This window comes from Taudactylus pleione, unplaced genomic scaffold (genome assembly GCF_031769625.1).
Source record: "Taudactylus pleione unplaced genomic scaffold, aTauple2 ptg000117l, whole genome shotgun sequence".
In the NCBI taxonomy this organism is placed as follows: domain Eukaryota; kingdom Metazoa; phylum Chordata; class Amphibia; order Anura; family Myobatrachidae; genus Taudactylus; species Taudactylus pleione.
Genome location: NW_028284519.1, coordinates 1,751,032 through 1,768,701, shown reverse-complemented (window position 1 = coordinate 1,768,701; position 17,670 = coordinate 1,751,032). Strand labels below are relative to the sequence as shown.

General features: G+C 42.5%; 1 protein-coding gene across 2 annotated transcripts in view; it reads right to left on the bottom strand.

Annotated features, from left to right (window-relative positions):
* SLC6A2 (solute carrier family 6 member 2) overlaps positions 1-17,670 on the bottom strand; it is a 338,811-nt gene that overhangs the window by 253,707 nt on the left and 67,434 nt on the right. The window contains exons 2-3 of one of the 2 annotated variants that reach the window (XM_088471851.1): positions 10,311-10,460; positions 9,425-9,846 (exon numbers count right to left, since the gene is read on the bottom strand). In XM_088471851.1, the coding sequence (XP_088327977.1) occupies positions 9,425-9,737 (313 nt within the window). In that variant the 5' untranslated portion in view covers positions 9,738-9,846; positions 10,311-10,460. Of the gene's footprint in view, positions 1-9,424; positions 9,847-10,310; positions 10,498-17,670 lie in introns of those variants that run through there. The other variant, XM_088471850.1, reaches the window with a different exon arrangement.

Below are 17,670 nucleotides of genomic sequence, written 5' to 3'. Positions count from 1 at the left end.
CTTACGAGCGGCTCTGAATCAGGCCCTAAATTCCATAATTAATGATTTCCCCGATCCTAAAAAGGAATTAGCCAAATGCCAAAGATTTTTGAAAAATTTGGGTAGTTCTCATGAGCCAACCAATAAAGATTGGCGAGTGGTGTTAAGGGCTTGTCTTCCACGCATACCGACGTGACAAAATTTATCACGGATTGTGTATTGGATGGAGATGTTCCCTTAACAGACGAAGTTAACCAAGGTCACATTTCCCGCATTGTAACTCAATTGGGTGTATATTTTCCAGTAGTAGTTAACTGGAGCAAAATTTTTACCATAAAACAAAAAGAGAGTGAATCTGCAGAGGATTATTGTAACCGAGCTCTGCAGGCTATCACCCAGTACACTGGGTTCGAAGATATTAAAGATAGCACTCATCAAAGGGGAATGATTGTCACTGTACTTATGGATGGTCTAAAAGAGAACCTAAAAACCCGAGTTCAGACCTCACAGCCTGGCTGGAGGGGAGTCACTGTAGACACCCTCATAGAATCTGCTATTGAACTTGATAAGAACATCTCTAAAAAGAGAGAGACCCACAGCGAGAAACTAATGGCTGTTAGTATTCAAGCTCTAGAAGGAATGACTAACATCACAGCCAGCAAACACACCTGCACCTGCACAGCTACACGTCCTCACCAATCCTGCACCACTGCAAACACAGCCCTATCCCACTTTATCACACAACCACAACACCCATACTATCCACAACCACCATATTTCCCTCAATATCCTTACCCACACCCACCACCTTTCCCTTCTGTTCAACCCACACAGCAATCCTTTCATCCACCCCACTCACGAAAGTGCTTCAATTGCAACCAAATGGGACATGTAAGTAGGAACTGCACGGTGAAGAAGGTAGGACCCCCTTAGCAGGGATATGCACAGAGTACAGGAAACCCACAACAGTCACCAGCTCCAATTGTGGCCGTAAATGCTGTATTGGAGAGTGAGAGTCAACGCTAGGGGTCAGGTCATACCTGTAGTCTACAGATAGTCAGGTTAATGGGAAGTACTAGGGAAGAACCGGTAATGATGGTTGATGTAGCTGGTACTAAATATCCTTTTCTTGTAGACACAGGGGCAACCAGGTCAGTGATAAAATCTCCCATTAATTTACAGGTAACCAGCTAGACAGTACCAGCAATGGGTGTAATGGGTAAAGTGCAACATTATCCTTTAACAAAATCCACAGAGGTCACTATCAGGCAATTGCATACCAGGCATTCTTTCCTCCTGGCAGCAGCAGCTCCTACTAACCTACTGGGAAGGGATTTGTTATGTAAGATGGGATGTGTCATATATTGTACCCCTGATGGTGTATTTTTAGACATCCCAGAGAGAGTTGCACACGAGGTGAGGGATATATTGGACACTCCTCAAAGGATAATGTATCACTCTACTGGTTTAAGTGAAAATCCATCTCAGGTAGATCAAATGTTGTCCCAAATTCCAGATTCACTTTGGACCAAGGATGGACAGGACACTGGATTAATGGCAAACGTAAGTCCCGTAATGGTAAATCTAAAAAGTGGTAGGCAAGCTCCAAAAATTCCCCAGTACCCATTAAAACAGGAGGTAGCATTAGGGGTTTATCCCATAATTGAGCGATTGTTACAGCAGGGAATTTTAGTTTGTACAGCTAGTGTAGCCAACAGTCTCATCTTTCCTGTAAAGAAGAGTGGTCGGAGGAATTATAGGCTGGTACAAGACCTTAGAGGGGTTAATAAGGTGGTAGAGAGCCAATTTCCTGTATTACCAAATCCAGCTGTCATTCTCATGCAGATCCCACCAAATGCAACCCATTTCACTGTCATTGACCTCTGTTCTGCCTTCTTCTCTGTGCCTCTTCATCCTGACTGTCAGTACCTATTCCCCTTTACATACAGGGGTGTACAATACACATGGACACGATTGCCCCAGGGTTTCATAGACAGCCCCAGTATCTTTTCCCAGGCCTTACACGGCTGTTTACAAGCTTTTCAACCTGCCAATGGATCTGTTCTAATACAATATGTGGACGATTTATTGTTATGTTCTGATTTGTTTATGTCATGTTTAAATGATACTAAACTTTTGTTGCTTCATCTCTCGCAAACAGGACACAAGGTTGCTAAGGACAAACTACAGCCATGCCAGTCCAGGGTTAAATATTTGGGACACTGCCTAACTCAGGGGTTAAGACATCTCACAAATGACAGAATCCAGGCCATACAGAACATGACACTGCCGCAGAACCAACAGCAAATTCGTACCTTCTTGGGAATGTGTGGATACTGCAGAATGTGGATCCCAGGTTTTTCTATTTTGGCCTTGCCATTACAGGACTTAGTCTCTTCCTCAAAGCCCGATCGTGTCATACACACAGAGGAATCAGAGCAGGCTTTCCTTAATCTTATGGATAGTCTGACAAGAGCACCTGCATTGGGAATACCTGATTATGAAAAACCTTTTGATTTGTATTGTACGGAAGCCGATGGTTGTGCAGCAGGCATCCTCACACAAAAACATGGTGATGCCAGTAGGCCTGTAGCATACTACAGTGCACAATTGGACACTGTGGCAAGATCACTCCCAACGTGTTTAAGAAGTGTAGCAGCAACTGCTCTATTGGTCAGTAAGAGTGAGGATGTGGTACTAGGCCATGATATGATTGTCTATACTCCCCATGCTGTATCTGTTTTGCTAAACTCTGCCCAAAAAAGACATGTCTCCTCAGCTAGGTTCACAAAATGGGAACTAGCCTTAATAGCACCTGCAAACATCACCATCAAAAGGTGCAGTACGTTAAACCAGGCTATGTATTTACCATATGTGCAACATGATGCACAAAGGGTGGAGAGAGGTGAGCCGCTGGCAGCAGGTGAGTTCTGCAGGTATATTGATGCACATAATTGTATGGAATATCTGAATCAAACCTTTACTGCAAGACCTGACATACGGGATACACCTTTAGAGAATGTAGATGTGACATTTTACACGGATGGGAGTTGTCATAGACAAACGGACACTGGAGAGTTATGTACAGGTTATGTTGTTGTAAATGACGAAGACATCATAGAAGCTGAACCTTTAGGATCACCACACTCGGCCCAAGTGGCGGAACTGGTGGCACTAAAGAGAGCGTGTTAATTAGCGAAAAGGTAAATCTGCTAATATCTACACTGACTCTAGGTACGCCTTCGGGGTAGTGCACGATTTCAGTGCCTTATGGCGTCTGAGAAAATTTATGACAGCAGCAGGCACACCAATTGCACATTCCAGACATGTAAAAGGACTACTAACAGCAATCCAATTACAGTACAGTAAGCATTACTTAGTACTATTTCTTGTTTTGCACTTACAGTTAATCACACCACCTGTCATACTGTACCTGGTGCTTCTGCTCCTGTTGCTTACATAGAGAGGGAGCTGCACTTGTTACCTACACAGAGTTTGTCACATGTTGTATATGTGGGCAACTCAGAATAAAATGCACAATGCATCCAACTCTGGGCCTGATTCAGCAAGGATCACAACTGCGATTACGCACGCAATCGGCCAAATGTTGCGTTCTGCGCATGCGTCGCAGTGTGCTTGCGCGAAGCAGCCACTGCGATCAGGACTGCGATCGCAGTGACTACACAGACCTATCGCAGAGTGATTGATAGGAAGTGCCGTTTGTGAGAGGTGATGGGGGGGTGGTCGGTGAAACACAGGCGTGTCAGTGCGTTTGAACGCCGTTGCATGGGCGTGCATAAATTATCCACTGCGATCATGATGCCATATGCAGCTTGAGTGCTCATAGCATGCGACGAGGTTAGCAATTACTGAGTAAGGTCAGAGCTTCTGCAAGTGTGCATGAGGCTGTGATGGTACTCGATGTTACTGATGGTTTCACAGTCCTACTAAGTATTACGGATGTGTGTAAGGTACAGTGGAAGTCCTTATGTTGTGTTGCGACAGCATAGCGATCGCAGTTGATTAGCATATCTTTGCAGTGAGACTGCGTGCGTAATTGCTATTGCAATCGCAGTTGCGATCCATAATGAATCAGGCCCTTTGTGCGCACAATTGTAAAGCACAACAGAATATGCTGGTGCTATAAAGCATACTTACCGACTATGTAGAGCAGCTTTCCGGGAGCAGGCTGAATCGGGGGGTGGGGGCCGAACTGGTTATGTAATTATGTCCCTTTCCCAGAAAAGTCCACGATTTGCTGGTCCGTGAGGAGGGGCTAAAGTTTGTTGTTTAGCCCCGCCCCTCCTTGCGGACCGGCAATATCCCTATTAAATCTCCCCATCCTGCCCGCTTCACTAGGAAGTGGGCAGGATGTGGGAGATCTGCCTACACTTCCGGGGGGGGGGTTACCCGAAAAGTCAAGAACCTCCCTGACCTGTCACCAGCTGAAGCAAGAGGTAGTTACGAGGTGGAGCTCCACTCTTTACATTGCTGTTTGGGACATTGCTTGAGCGGATGGAGAACCAGCAAAAAGCCATCCAAAGCTATGCAATGAAGTATGACATAGGAAGAGGAGGGGGATTATACCTTACTCAAGCTCAGTGGAAAATACTTTCTATGCTGTGCAGAGTGCCGAAACCCTTCAAAGTAGTCACCTGTGAAGTGAGTTCAGACACTGCCAGCTTGAATCAGGTAATTCCCCTCATTAGACTATTGGAAAATCAACTTCAGAAACTGAAGGAGGAGCTGAAACGAAGCGATTCCACAAAGCATGTTGGACTTTCGCTTCGCCAGGATCCAAGGGATGTCAGGATCTTCCAATCGGAACAATGCATTTTGGCGACCGTGCTCGACCCTAGGTTTAAGTCATATGTTGTGTTTCTTTCCAATGGACACAGATCTGAAGAGATGCAAAGAGCTGTTGGTAAGCAAATTGTCAGCTCAAGCGGCACATGATGCATAGATGGCTCCTCCTTCAGGTTTTCAAGCAAGTGCGGCTGCCAGGAAAAAAATTACTTTCCCAAAAAAAGACCCACTGGTGATGCAGATGAGTCAACACAACCAAGTTTTGACAATTAATGAGACCTACCTTGAGTCCATCTGATACGGTCACCATTTAAAGAATGGTTGAGGACTATTTTAATGATAGCGTCCAAATAGGAACGTCAGATAGTCCGTTTCACTACTGGCAGGAAAAAAAGGCAATTTGGAGGCACTTGCACAAACTGGCTTTACTTTACTTGAGCTGCCCACCCTCCAGTGTGTATTCAGAAAGAGTTTTCAGCACAAGCCAGGAACCATGTCAGCATTGGAGGCTACTTCCTCAAAATGTGGAAAAGATGATGTTCACCAAAATGAACTACAAATTTCACAAGGAAGACCTTTACCGCCAATTACATCCACCTGAGGTTGTAATGGTGGATTCCAGTGGGGACAAATTAATATTGTGTGAAGATGATGTACACACTGATGAGTGTGAGGAATTGGATGATGATGGCGACAACATCTTGCCTCTGTAAAGCCAGTTTGTGAACAGAGAGATCAATGCCAGCAATGTCAACTGCCCATTGGTAGCTTGTTGTGTGGGGGCCCAAACAAACCAATCACTTCAGGCACAATTGGCAGTCCCTGTTGCTGAAGTGATTGGCTTGTTAAACTGTGCATGTCCTATATACAACATAAGGGTGGGTGGAAGGGCCCAAGGACAATTCCATCTTGCCCCTCTTTCCTTTGCTTTAAGGCTGTTTGGGACATTGCTCCCTGACATTTTTAATTTTATGGTTCATGAAACTTACACCCTGCCTGCCAGTGCTGTGTTGCAAAAGTTTAATAGATGTCCTATATTTTTTTAAACTGCCGTGCTTTTGTGACGCTACCCTAATGCTTACTTTTTTTTATAGTTTCATACTGTATTTATTTCAACTAAAATCACAAATAGATATACTTGCAAAGTACTTTTCAAACAATGCAGTCCCTAGAAGCCGGTGTTATGTGCATGCACAGCGCCACCGCCACTCATGTGCATGTGCTGGTCCCGGCAGATAAAAGTGGTGCAGACAGTGGCAGATCTACTGCTGTTGCAGGGAATGCAATGGATGATGGCTACCCTATCCCAGAAGCCACTTAGCCACTGCACTCCCTGCAACATCATAACATGCTACATGGCTTATATTTTATGTTTCTATTTGATCTGCATCTGCATACTTGGCCAGTGGCCATTCTCCAAAAGTCTCTCCAATTTGGGTGAGTTCTCCCAGCTTCCAGGTGATGAATCGCTATGAATCACGACATTGTAGTCAGGTCACAAGGTGCATAATGCCTGAAATTACCAGTATACTATACATCATGCCGTGATAATGTTATTCATGGGGCATCACCCCCACCCCACCCACCTCTCAGCAGGACCTCATAGAGCTGCATGTTCTAAAATCACTTTTGTACATGTCTGTGTGAAGTTAGCTATTTATACTCCTGAAATACATTCTATGATATTAAAAAAAGTGTTCCCATCTTTCAATACAGACTTCTAATTGTCTCTTAAAGATCACATGAGGCTAGTTTCACTGAAGCTTCTGCACATACAAACAGCTAATACAATGTAATTCCAAATTAATTCAAGAAGTAACAAACACAAAAGTAGATGCAGTTCAGTAGGCTTTTTATCTTTTACCCAGACTGGTATATACGTATTAATAATTTCATATTGCAATTAGTCTTTAACTTGGTCTGTACTATTGATGTTCAATTTTTCCAAACTGAATGACAGGTTCACTAACAAGCACAGAATAATGTGTAATTCATATTGTTCATTATGCTCAGGTGCAGACTTCAAACTAAAGGCACAGTTATCCTGCTAATACTCTGAATCATCATTATTATTATTACATTTTATTTATAAGACGCCACAAGTGGTCCGCAGCACCGTACATATGGCAGCAGTAGTACAGGAGGGAGGAGCAGGAGCGCCGAGAGGGCGGTGGAGCGGGTACAGATTACCCAGGCACGGGCTTCCTGAGGGGCCCAGCGGGGGCCCGGGTCCGATGCCGCCCCCCCCCCTCCCTCCCTCACAGCAGCCCAGCACACAGCGTGTGCTGTGCTGCAGTGGGAGACTGCTCGTGGCTGCAGAACAGCAGCCACAGCAGTCTCCTATGCCTGTGTGGGGGAGTGCTCACACTGATCGCGCCCCCCTGCCTTTGAGCAGGGCTGAGGGGGCTCAGAGCGCCCCCTTTCCCAGCGTGCAGCGCCGCAAAAGCTTTTTTTTTTTTCGGGAAGGGGGCATGGCCACGCATCCTGCGATTAGGCCATGTCCCCTGTTACCCGGCCCGCCACTGCTCTTGGCGGGCCTGGGGAGGACGCTACACCCAACACGGATATAGAGATGGGCATTTGGGTACTAAAGATGGACCATTATATATGTTGTAGTTCATTCCAATTTGCCACATATTTCCCGTTATAGGGGCAATTTAATTAAAAGCAAAGCCTGTGAGGTGCTGACAGAACTCATGGAATGCTGATAATGGAGGCATATTGCACACAACATAAACCTTCTAATTAATACTTCCATAGCGGTATGCAAAAAAAAGAGGGATCTTGGTCTTCCTCAATTATTAGTGATGTGCACAGCCACCAGGCATCGCAGATGATTGAATTGCCCTAACAAAATCTATACCTTTTACTTGTACCAAGTTTCACAACAGTCAACACTGATGGAAAAATACCCACTGCAAATTTCTTATATCAAGAATGGCACTTCAATTTACTTATCATGGGTTTTTCATCTGGGACATAATAGGGAACCAGGGCTGTTATCCTACAATTCTTCTACATATCCTATATGCACTACTAACATAATTATACGAGAGGTGATACCTCTTTTAAAGGTATCATTGTATGGACACAAGTGCAACATCAACTACATGTGTTTTTCTTTGACGTCTTCAATGATAGTTTTAAAATTGAAGCCAGATTTGTTCTTGTTTATAGTTCATTCCTTTGCACAAACAAGATATAGTATGACAACTGGATTATAATTTGCTATGCTAAGTATGTAAAATGGAAGTAAAATATTTCCTGTGTTTATTTTTATAAATGTAGCTATGAAAACATTATTTTTTTCATTTCAACAATATTACTGAAAGCTTAAAATGTCATGTTTAAGAGAACAGCCCTGAAGGCAGAAGAAGCCTTTAGTTATCCTGCAGTGCCTGACAAAGAAGGTATTTGATTAGATGCTATTGTCTTGTCATGGATTTGTAACATTAACAGTTACCCTGAATCCAACTGTGCTAATTTATTCAAAACATACAAGTGAAATGTTATATAAATAAAATTGAAAAAGCATTCATAATAACTTTCATTTATAAAAGCGAAGGTGATTTCCATTCTCACCAGGGGCTGGGTTGGTGGAAAAGCAGGGATTACAATCTGGCACTAGTTAGCAAAATACCCAAAAGACCAGTCAAAGTTGTATTTTATTTCTGAAGTTCCAAGAATTATTGAAATCAGTAATTCCCCTTGCCTAAGAGTGCTAGTAAACAGCTTAAATAGTTCTTCTAACTGTAAAAATAGCAAATATACAGCATATATCATTTTAAAGTCCATAATATTTTTTCCACACGCAGTTGAGTATTTTATATTTAGAGAATTTATTTTAAGAATGCAGATGTTTTATTTTAACATATTTTAAAACCATCCATTTTTTATCTCAAAATACAATAAGCTCTGTAAAATACAAGTATGTTGACATACAAAATGGGCAGTTAAAAACTTATACACAGCATTGCAGTGGTATTTAGATAGAATTCTCCACAAAAATTCTTTGCCTTAACTCAGACTAATTTTTTAAATAATTATGTGTTGCATCATTAAAGCGATATTGAATCATTGAGTTTTAAAATATTATTTAACCCTTATCAGGTATTGTTATTTAAGCGTAAACGAGATATCGATTTATTCGTCTCATATGCTTGAAAAATCATGATATTTGTAGATATAGATATTTATAAACATTGTACAAAATTAAACTGAAAAACACTTTTCAATGTTTTATTTGTGATGATTTATTTTGTAGGTATATTGAATGGTGAGGTGATAATATAAATGTTATGGGAATAGAAAAACAACTGTGATTTCTTGTGGCTGCCTTGTAGATACAGTAACACCAGTAATACTTAATAGAACCAGGAAACTAAACAGTTCATTGGTTTCTTTTATATCTCAGTCTTTTATGAGAGACTATATATGTCTTTACTATCATATTCTAGAATTGATATTTCCATGCTCACCTATTTACTATCTTCACAATACATATAAGTATGAATGTGTGTCTTGTAATATATATGTGATATTCTTCCTACTGTTTAGGCTGTACTTGTTTATCACACTGTATTACAATAATATTAAATATTATAATGGACATCAGTTAGACAAATAAAAGAGTTCTTACCTCCTCCATTCTTATAGCAGAGATAGGGGAATCTCCATACATTGGCCAGATCCACTGAAAACCCAACAACTGAAAGAAGAAAGTCTATTTTTTTGCCCCAGTGCTCTCTCTCTTGCTCTTCCGGTACTGGCGCCTCATATTTGAGAGACGACTCTGGGACAATGATTGTGTTGTTTGTGTATTGCACTCCGTTCTGGTCCTTGACTAGAATAAGTTCAACATCTTTCTTTTCTGGGGCAGACTCTTTGAAGGGGGCCACAGCTGAGAGTTTGTGGTCAGATTGACCCTGTTTGTGCATTTTGGCTTTCAACATCTTAAAATCAGCAGGTGACAAGCACTACTGTACCTGTCTACGATGAGTAACCAGAAGTATTGTATGTGGTACAGTCCTTGTGTAATGTTATGAACTGTGCAACTTCTTCCTGAAAAAAAAAACAGAAAAAAAATAATGACTTTTATTATTACTATATCCAGGGTGTCAAACTATTTTGATACAAATTTTATTCAATACATCTTAAGATCAGTATTGCAAACAACGGTTCACTTTTGTGTTTTCAATGTGTTTCTTTTTCTTTATAAGCAAACTTATTAGCACATTATTATGATATAAAACTATAGCAAAAATGGGAAGAAGTATAAAATTTGGAAGAAGTATTTGTGCAAAGTAATATTTAATAAAATGCTGTTTTGCAACATTAGACTCTAGCTATTATTAATTAGTACATATATTTTTCAGTGTTATTACAATAATTGTATAAAACACATGTAGTCTGTAAATTCTATAAATCTCCTAATTAGCTTTTCCGTCCATCATCATCATCATCATAGCATGCTACCTGCATTGAGCTCAGCAGCTGCTCTGATACAGGTTATCATCAAGACTTACCCAACTTGAAGCAGGTAGAAAGATGAGCTCAAGAGCTTCTACAAGCCTCTACTTGGCTATGTGGAATGGTGTGTTGTCAGCTGTATTCTTTCCATTGTCTTCTTATTTTCAGGCAAGTGGGGACTTTGTGATTCTTCTGTTATGAGAAAACTGTGAAGAAAAGAATGATGCCAGCTTTTTAAACCAATGCTCCACTCACTGTACGTGCTGTGTGTTAAATCAAGACACCCACTGGAGGGGATGTAGTCAGTGGTGATATTGGAAACTGAGCAGTGCCACCTGCTGGACACAAGGAAATGATTAGCAGCATTACAAGGGAAACATTCGTTGTGTTTACACAATGGAAGAGAAGATTTGAGTTTGGGTCTTTTTGAAAAGCCATCAGGAAGTAAATGAAGGAAATGACTCTATATCTCTTAAGCATCATGCATTACATGGACATATAGGCAATCTGGCATATGTAAGATAATCTGCCCTTGGGGTGCTTTGGCCAATTGCTTTAAGAAGGAAGAGATAAATTATCTGGATCATTTCAAATGTAATGCATATTGACAGTCATACTGCAACAAACAGACAAGACGGAATCCAGTCACTATCCCTTGTACACCTTTCCAAGCTTTTATATAGTTAAACAGCAAATAATGTCAGCTATAAAACACAGCACTCTATTCAAGGCTTGTATGTGTGGAATAGCATGGAATACATTGATTCCATACCCTTAAACAATAATAGTGTTCAGTTAGATTACCGGTACAAACACGTAATAAATACTTATGTTAGATCATAATTTGAAGCAGATCCTCCCCTGGAGATTGTGGAAATTTTTTTTTTTCTCACATCTTGTGTAACACAGGTTTTATATTGGTTACTTTATCTTGGTATAGCTAGTAACTAGTTTTTAACCAACATGATTTTGTATTGCTGTTACAGCCCCGGTTGTAAAGTTTAGCATCATTTAATTTTAAATGAATTTAAAATCATACAGATGAAATATATCCTAAAATCAACAAAATGCACAACAAAAGTAAACAGATGAAAACAAGGCTAAAGATTTAAATGCAAAGTTCTAATATTTGAACTTAACTTAGGCTCGCAAATAAGTATACTTTTTCCAAAACTATTCTATCATTTCAATAGGTGATAATCAGTAGCTGTGCTCTTTGGTGTGACACAATAAACCACCATTGTATCGTAACAAAATCTATTTGTCCCACTTACAAAAATACAGTTTCATACATTCCAACTTTAGTTTTATTTCTAATTGGGCCATTGTGCTTGCACTACACAGAGCATGGTCAAGTCACATGGTCAGCCTGTCAACGACCTTCCATTCACCAAAAAACATTCCTTCAACCCTGTTCACAACTGGTGATGATACGTGGCATTGAAGGGGAAACTTCTCCCAAATATCCTGAACAAACAACTTTATCAGTGGAATAGCAGGACAGTCCCCTTAAATTGGGAACTGGACTATTTGGTAATGAACCTAGAAGATGGCATTTATTGAATACTGATCATGGCTCATCTACTAAGATGCGTTTACTAATAGCAAAATGTTTAGACCAGCAGCATTTTTCCACAAACACATGTTTGCGACAGTCTTGTGCAGAAACAGCCGCTTGCCAACTTTGGTAAGTCCACTTTTTAAGGGTTTTATTGATTCCTCAGAAAGAGATTAGACCAGTGATGAACAACAGGCAGCCCTCAAAGACTTGCAGACTCCAGATCCTTCCTGCTTCATTGTCTTGTTTGTTTGTTATAGCTTCTAATGCTTGTTTAAAAGACCTACTGATATGTTATTACAGAGATGTTCCATTAATTAAATGTGTTCAGGTACCCTGAACTGTATCAGGAGGCCTGTCCATGGTTTAGACTATTAAAATACATTAAAATGATTATAAAACCTTTGGAAGCTAGCTAAAGTGAAGGAATACAGGGGTTTCATAACCATAAGAAGTTTTCCATGCCAGCAGGTGGTATAGCAAGAACCACATCTCTGCCCCAGATACTGTTAAGCGTAAAGTTGATTCAGCTTGGTGTTGGCCAACATTCGAATCCATGGAAAAATTGCTGTATTCAGCCAGAACATCAATTTAATTCTGGATTGGGTGCATCTCTAATGGAGACTCCCGCTTAACATTATTTTGGGATCACTCAATTAATTACAAGGTTTACATTTTTCTCCTAACATATTGCAAATAGTCAGGAGAACAACACATAGGGACATAGGGACATACATTTGCTATAGAGAGGTTTCCAAATTCTTGCATCGGGAAGTTTACTTAGCAAGTATCATGGCAGTACCAGTTCCGTCGCAATACCTTTTCTGTTAGTACCATCTCAGGATGGCAGTAACAATTTAGTGTCAATAAAAATATTATTTTATTATTTGTCTATTGTTTTATGAATTTAATCTGCTACTACGCAGATGTAGATGTCAAATGGGCATAATTTGAGCGCAATTGGGGTCAGGGAAGCTGGAAGCCCCCCCCCAAAAAAATGCACCCGAGGTACAAATTATTAATAAACTTTATTTATAATGCGCCACAAAGTTTCCATACAAAGGGACCCAGAGGATATAAGGAGAAAGACATATACACAAAGGAAAATAAAGAAAGGGACAGAAAGTCACACTTTGGGGAGCCAAACAGAGCTGCTGTGAACTCCTAACTTTGATAAAAAAAAAGCCAGGGTTGCACCCTTTTTCTTTAAATTGTCCCTAAAACTTCAATTTTCTTACTATGCTTGCAGCCTGTCTTCAAACATTGTGCCACTAATAACCACACTCTCATTGTAAATGCTGCAGGTTCAGTTATGGGGTTTGCTCTTCATGTGTGCTCCTCTCCCTACTGTGTGTACTGTGTGTCTCACTGGGGGGGTGATTCAATTCAGTGTGAAGCTGAATAGACCCGGGAAGGACTTCCCAGACCTATTCAATTCAGCGCGCTGTTAAAGTCTGACAACAGGATTTCTGCTTACACCCTCCTGAGGTGCAAGCAGAAATCCAATTTAAATGTGCTGCCCACGATGCTGTTTTCCAGCTTAGCAAGGCGCTAATAGCCTAGCGACCGGCACTTTAGTCAGAGAATGCTGAATACCGTGACTAAACAGCCAGCTTAAGGTGTGATAACTGCCATTCTCACTTAAGTGACTGCAGTTGGACTTATCTGACTTAAGTGATTGCAGTTGGACTTCACAGCGCGCTGAATTCAATAGGTCTGGGAACTCCTTCCAGGGTCTATTCAACAGCGCGGTGAATTGAATAGCTCTGGGAACTCCTTCTCGGGTCTATTCAACATCGCGCTGAATTGAATCGCCCCCCCAGTGAGACACACAGTACACACAGTAGGGAGAGGAGCGCACACGAAGAACAAACCCCTTGACTGAACCTGCAGCATTTACAATGAGAGCGTGGTTATTAGTGGTACGATGTTTGAAGACAGGCTGCAAGCATAGTAAGTAAATTGAACTTTTAGGGACAATTTAAAGAAAAATGGTGCAACCCTGGCTTTATTTATCAAAGTTAGGACCTCACAGCAGCTCTGTTTGGAACAGTATATGCAAGTCAAACACTGCATCAAACTTTCTTTTCCAATTACGGGCCTGATTCAAATTTGTATGCAAACCATCGGCACATACACATATGCTGATTAGTGTCTACGATATCGCTCGCAGTGACCCCTAAGCCACATCATAATTGAAATGCTGCTGCAGTTTGGGAGCAGAGTGGTGGCGGCGACGGTGATCGTTTTACAAAATGGGGGCATGTTGCCCCCGCCTTGTAAGCATGTCGAAGCCAGGGTCTGCATCTTCCAACACAGTTTTCCTGGCCCTGGCATATGAGTTCCTGCACCCAATTTGAGCAAGCTTAGGCTTACTGAGATAGCTGATAACTGCCCAATGGTGATCCAATGCTGCATCTTTGGATCTGTAATGCCGACAGTGGGCGTCTTTAGTCTTCAGACGCCATTAGCATTTTTCCGCATCGCTGCTGCGTCCAAAGAATAGCATACAACTCTGAATCAGGCCCTAAATCCACTGTATTCTCACCTGAATAAAAGAGGTTGTAGCCCAGGGAAGGAGATGGTAGACATGCTTCTTATACAATCAGAATATGTGGCAGACCGAACTGTACTCATGACTCTAGCAAGCAGAGGTGAGCCAGGGAGATGGTGCTGCTGTTCTTTAGTCAGCACTCCGCCCTCTACCGCTGTGACCATAGTGTGGAGGAGGGTCTGGGTCCCACTGCGACATAAACTTAAACATCAACTGTTTGAAAACTGCATTCAAATTCTAGAGGTACTTAAACAATCTTAGAGCAACAGTCTAAATTCAGTTGAACTTTTAATATTGTGAGTTCAATTGCCCCAAAGTAAACATAGAGCTGGGTTTTTTTCTACTGCTGTAAGTCACTTACCAAGACTCTGAGGGGAAGATGTATCAAAACTTGGAGAGATATAAAGTGGATTGAGATAAAGTACTAACAAATTAACAAATCGGTTTCTAATTGTCATTTTACAGGCTGTATTTGAAAAATGACAATAGGGGGAGCTGATTGGTTTTACATAGGGCCTGATTCAGAGTTTTACGCTTTGATAAATCTTCCCCTACATAATCTGAAAAATACTGTAGCTTTAGTACTGGTTTCTGTAGTCATTCCTGTTATTATGACTTCTTTTTACTGTGCTCACTGGACCATGCCCATCTCTTTGCTACTAGCTTTTTGGCTTGCGAAGAGTGCCGCAACCCCTGTGGATACCCATCTGAAGCTTGATCCTTGCTGTGCGTGTGGTATAAGGCTGAAATTGGCTCTGGGTTTTGGCGATGTGCACCCTGTGCTGATAGGCATTTTAGATACTGTGGCAACCCCCCAATGTGTCCATTTCAGCCCCAATTTCATGGGCAGAGGGATTAAATGTTTTACCTTTGATTGACCGCCCAGTCAGTCCCTCTATGCAGTCTTCTGCTAACAGTGGGGGTGTTCAGTTTTCCATCCTTCAGAGGATTGTGTGGACATCTGTGTCACTTTCCATCATGGCTTCTCCTGCACCCTCTCTGGCCTCTTTACAGGTCGGGATTTGCCTGGAAACCATTGCTTTTGTTATACTGTAGTAGAATGGACACGAGCCCCCTGCATACCAAATTTACTGTGGCCACCATACCCCATTTTGGCCTGCCTGCTTTCCCTTATCCCACCCATGGCACATTTGGGGCCAAATGTAATAGGTAGTCAGTTTTAGTAACAGTACAAACTCGCACTTTCTCGCACTTTTAAAAAGTGCGAGTTTGTACTGAAACTCGCAAATTCAATAGCGTGCGAACTTTTCAGCTCGAGGCTACTGCATTTGCGAGTGCAGGCGAGTTTAGGACTATGTAAACTGACACCTTTTAATGCAAGTAGCATTAAAAGGTGCGAGTTTTAGAGAAGCCATCACAGATCAGTGAGATCCGTGATGGCTTCTGTGTGTGTTAATAAAAAAAAAACGTGCACCCCCTCCCCAAAAACATAACCAGCCCCGGGCTTTATAAAGCCTGTTCTGGTTCTAAAAATACAGGGGCCAAAATGCGTAGGGGGTCCTGTATATTAAGAACCAGCACAGGGCTTTGTTGTGCTGGTCCTGGTTCTGGAAAATCAGGGGACAAAACGAGTAGGGGTCCCCTGAAAATTCCTGAACCAGCACCGAACTCTGTCTAGCGGGGGGGATAATGCCACAGCCAGGGAAAACCTTTCACCGGTTTCCCCGGCCAAAGCATTACCCCTGACCGCTAGTCAGTCCAGGCCGGGGATCCCTGGGGAGTTGGGTACCCCCCAATAAAGGGGTACCCCTATCCAGGGCACCCCAGGCCTAGACTGATAGCCCGGGGCTATCCCCGGCACCCTAGGGCGGTGGGTGCCAGGTTGATAGTGTAAAGTGTAAAGTGTAAAATTAAATTTTCCATATTGTCTTTATTTGTAGAACCACAAGTACCAGCAAGCCTCCCCTGCATGCTGGTATTTGGAGAACCACAAATACCAGCATGCGGGGCATTACAGGCCCGCTGGCACTTGTAGTTCCACAACTAAAGAAATACGTAAATAAACAAACTTACACCGTGAAAGTATAATTTTAATAAAACATACATGCACACTCACACTCACACATACTCACCTAGTATCCAAAGTAATCCATAGGGGTGTACCTGAAAAAAAAATCCATACTCACCTCTCCTATGCGTCGATCACGTCCTCTTCTGCAAGTAGGCAATCCAGGGGTTAAAATAAAAAAACGCAAAAAAACCCAACCATACGGACCGAGCAAAGGTATGTGTGTACACATACCTTTGCTCCGCGTAAATGACCGGGGCACACGTGTGCCCCGTCAGTGAAGGGGCCGCCAGCCAATCAGGGAGCATCTCCGTCGGATCAGCTCCCTGATTAGCTGAATGCCAGCCTGTGTGTCCCATAGACGTCTATGGTGAGAAATCCCCATAGACGTTTATTGTGGGAACCGCTACATCGTAGCCGCAAGATTAATTGATGTTAATCTTGTGGTTACATCAATGATACAATGTCGCAATTGCGATCCATGCTGAATCAGGCCCTGTGTTCTTATATTAATATTCAGAGATAATAAGAAGATCTTTGAACAAACTAAACTGTTAGTAAGCTCACTTTATGTGAGCAACAAGAATGTTCCATGTTCTGTTTGGATTTATTACCCCTATACATGGGCGTATCTACTCCTTGCCCAGGATGGCACTCGCCAGGGGCACCAGCCAAGGGGGGCACCGTCTGGCAGTGCCACCCTCGGCCAGGAAGGTTGAATCAGGACAGGACTGCCAGGACTGGAGTCCTGGCCCACCCCTGGATGCTTCCATATCTAGATATCCAGGGCCAGGCAGCCGCTGGCACTTGCCAGCAGCTGCCTATTACAATGAACAAAGTTTTTTTGTTTTTCTTGAGACAAGGCGTGCATGACTTCCATGGGCTGCGGGGGTTGGGGGATGCATAGGGGCCAGGGGCTGAAGAGACAGAAAGGGGTTTGGAGCTGGAGAGAAGGAAGGGGGGCTGGAGACACAGAAGAGGGGCTGGCTCAGGGACAGGAGGGGGGTTGGCTGGTGAAACATACGGGGGCTGGCTGGGGAGACAGAAGGGGGCTGCCTGATGAAACATAAGGAGGCTGGCTGATGAGACAGAAGGGGTTGCTGGCTGGGGAGACTGAAGGGGATCCATACACAACCGAGACAGGAGGCTGGCTGGCAGGTGAGAGAGAAGGGGGGCTGGCTGGTGAAACATCGGGGGGCTGGCTGGTGAAACATATCAGGGGGCTGGCTGGTGAAACATAAGGGGAGCTCGCTGGTGAGAGAGAAAGGGGGCTGG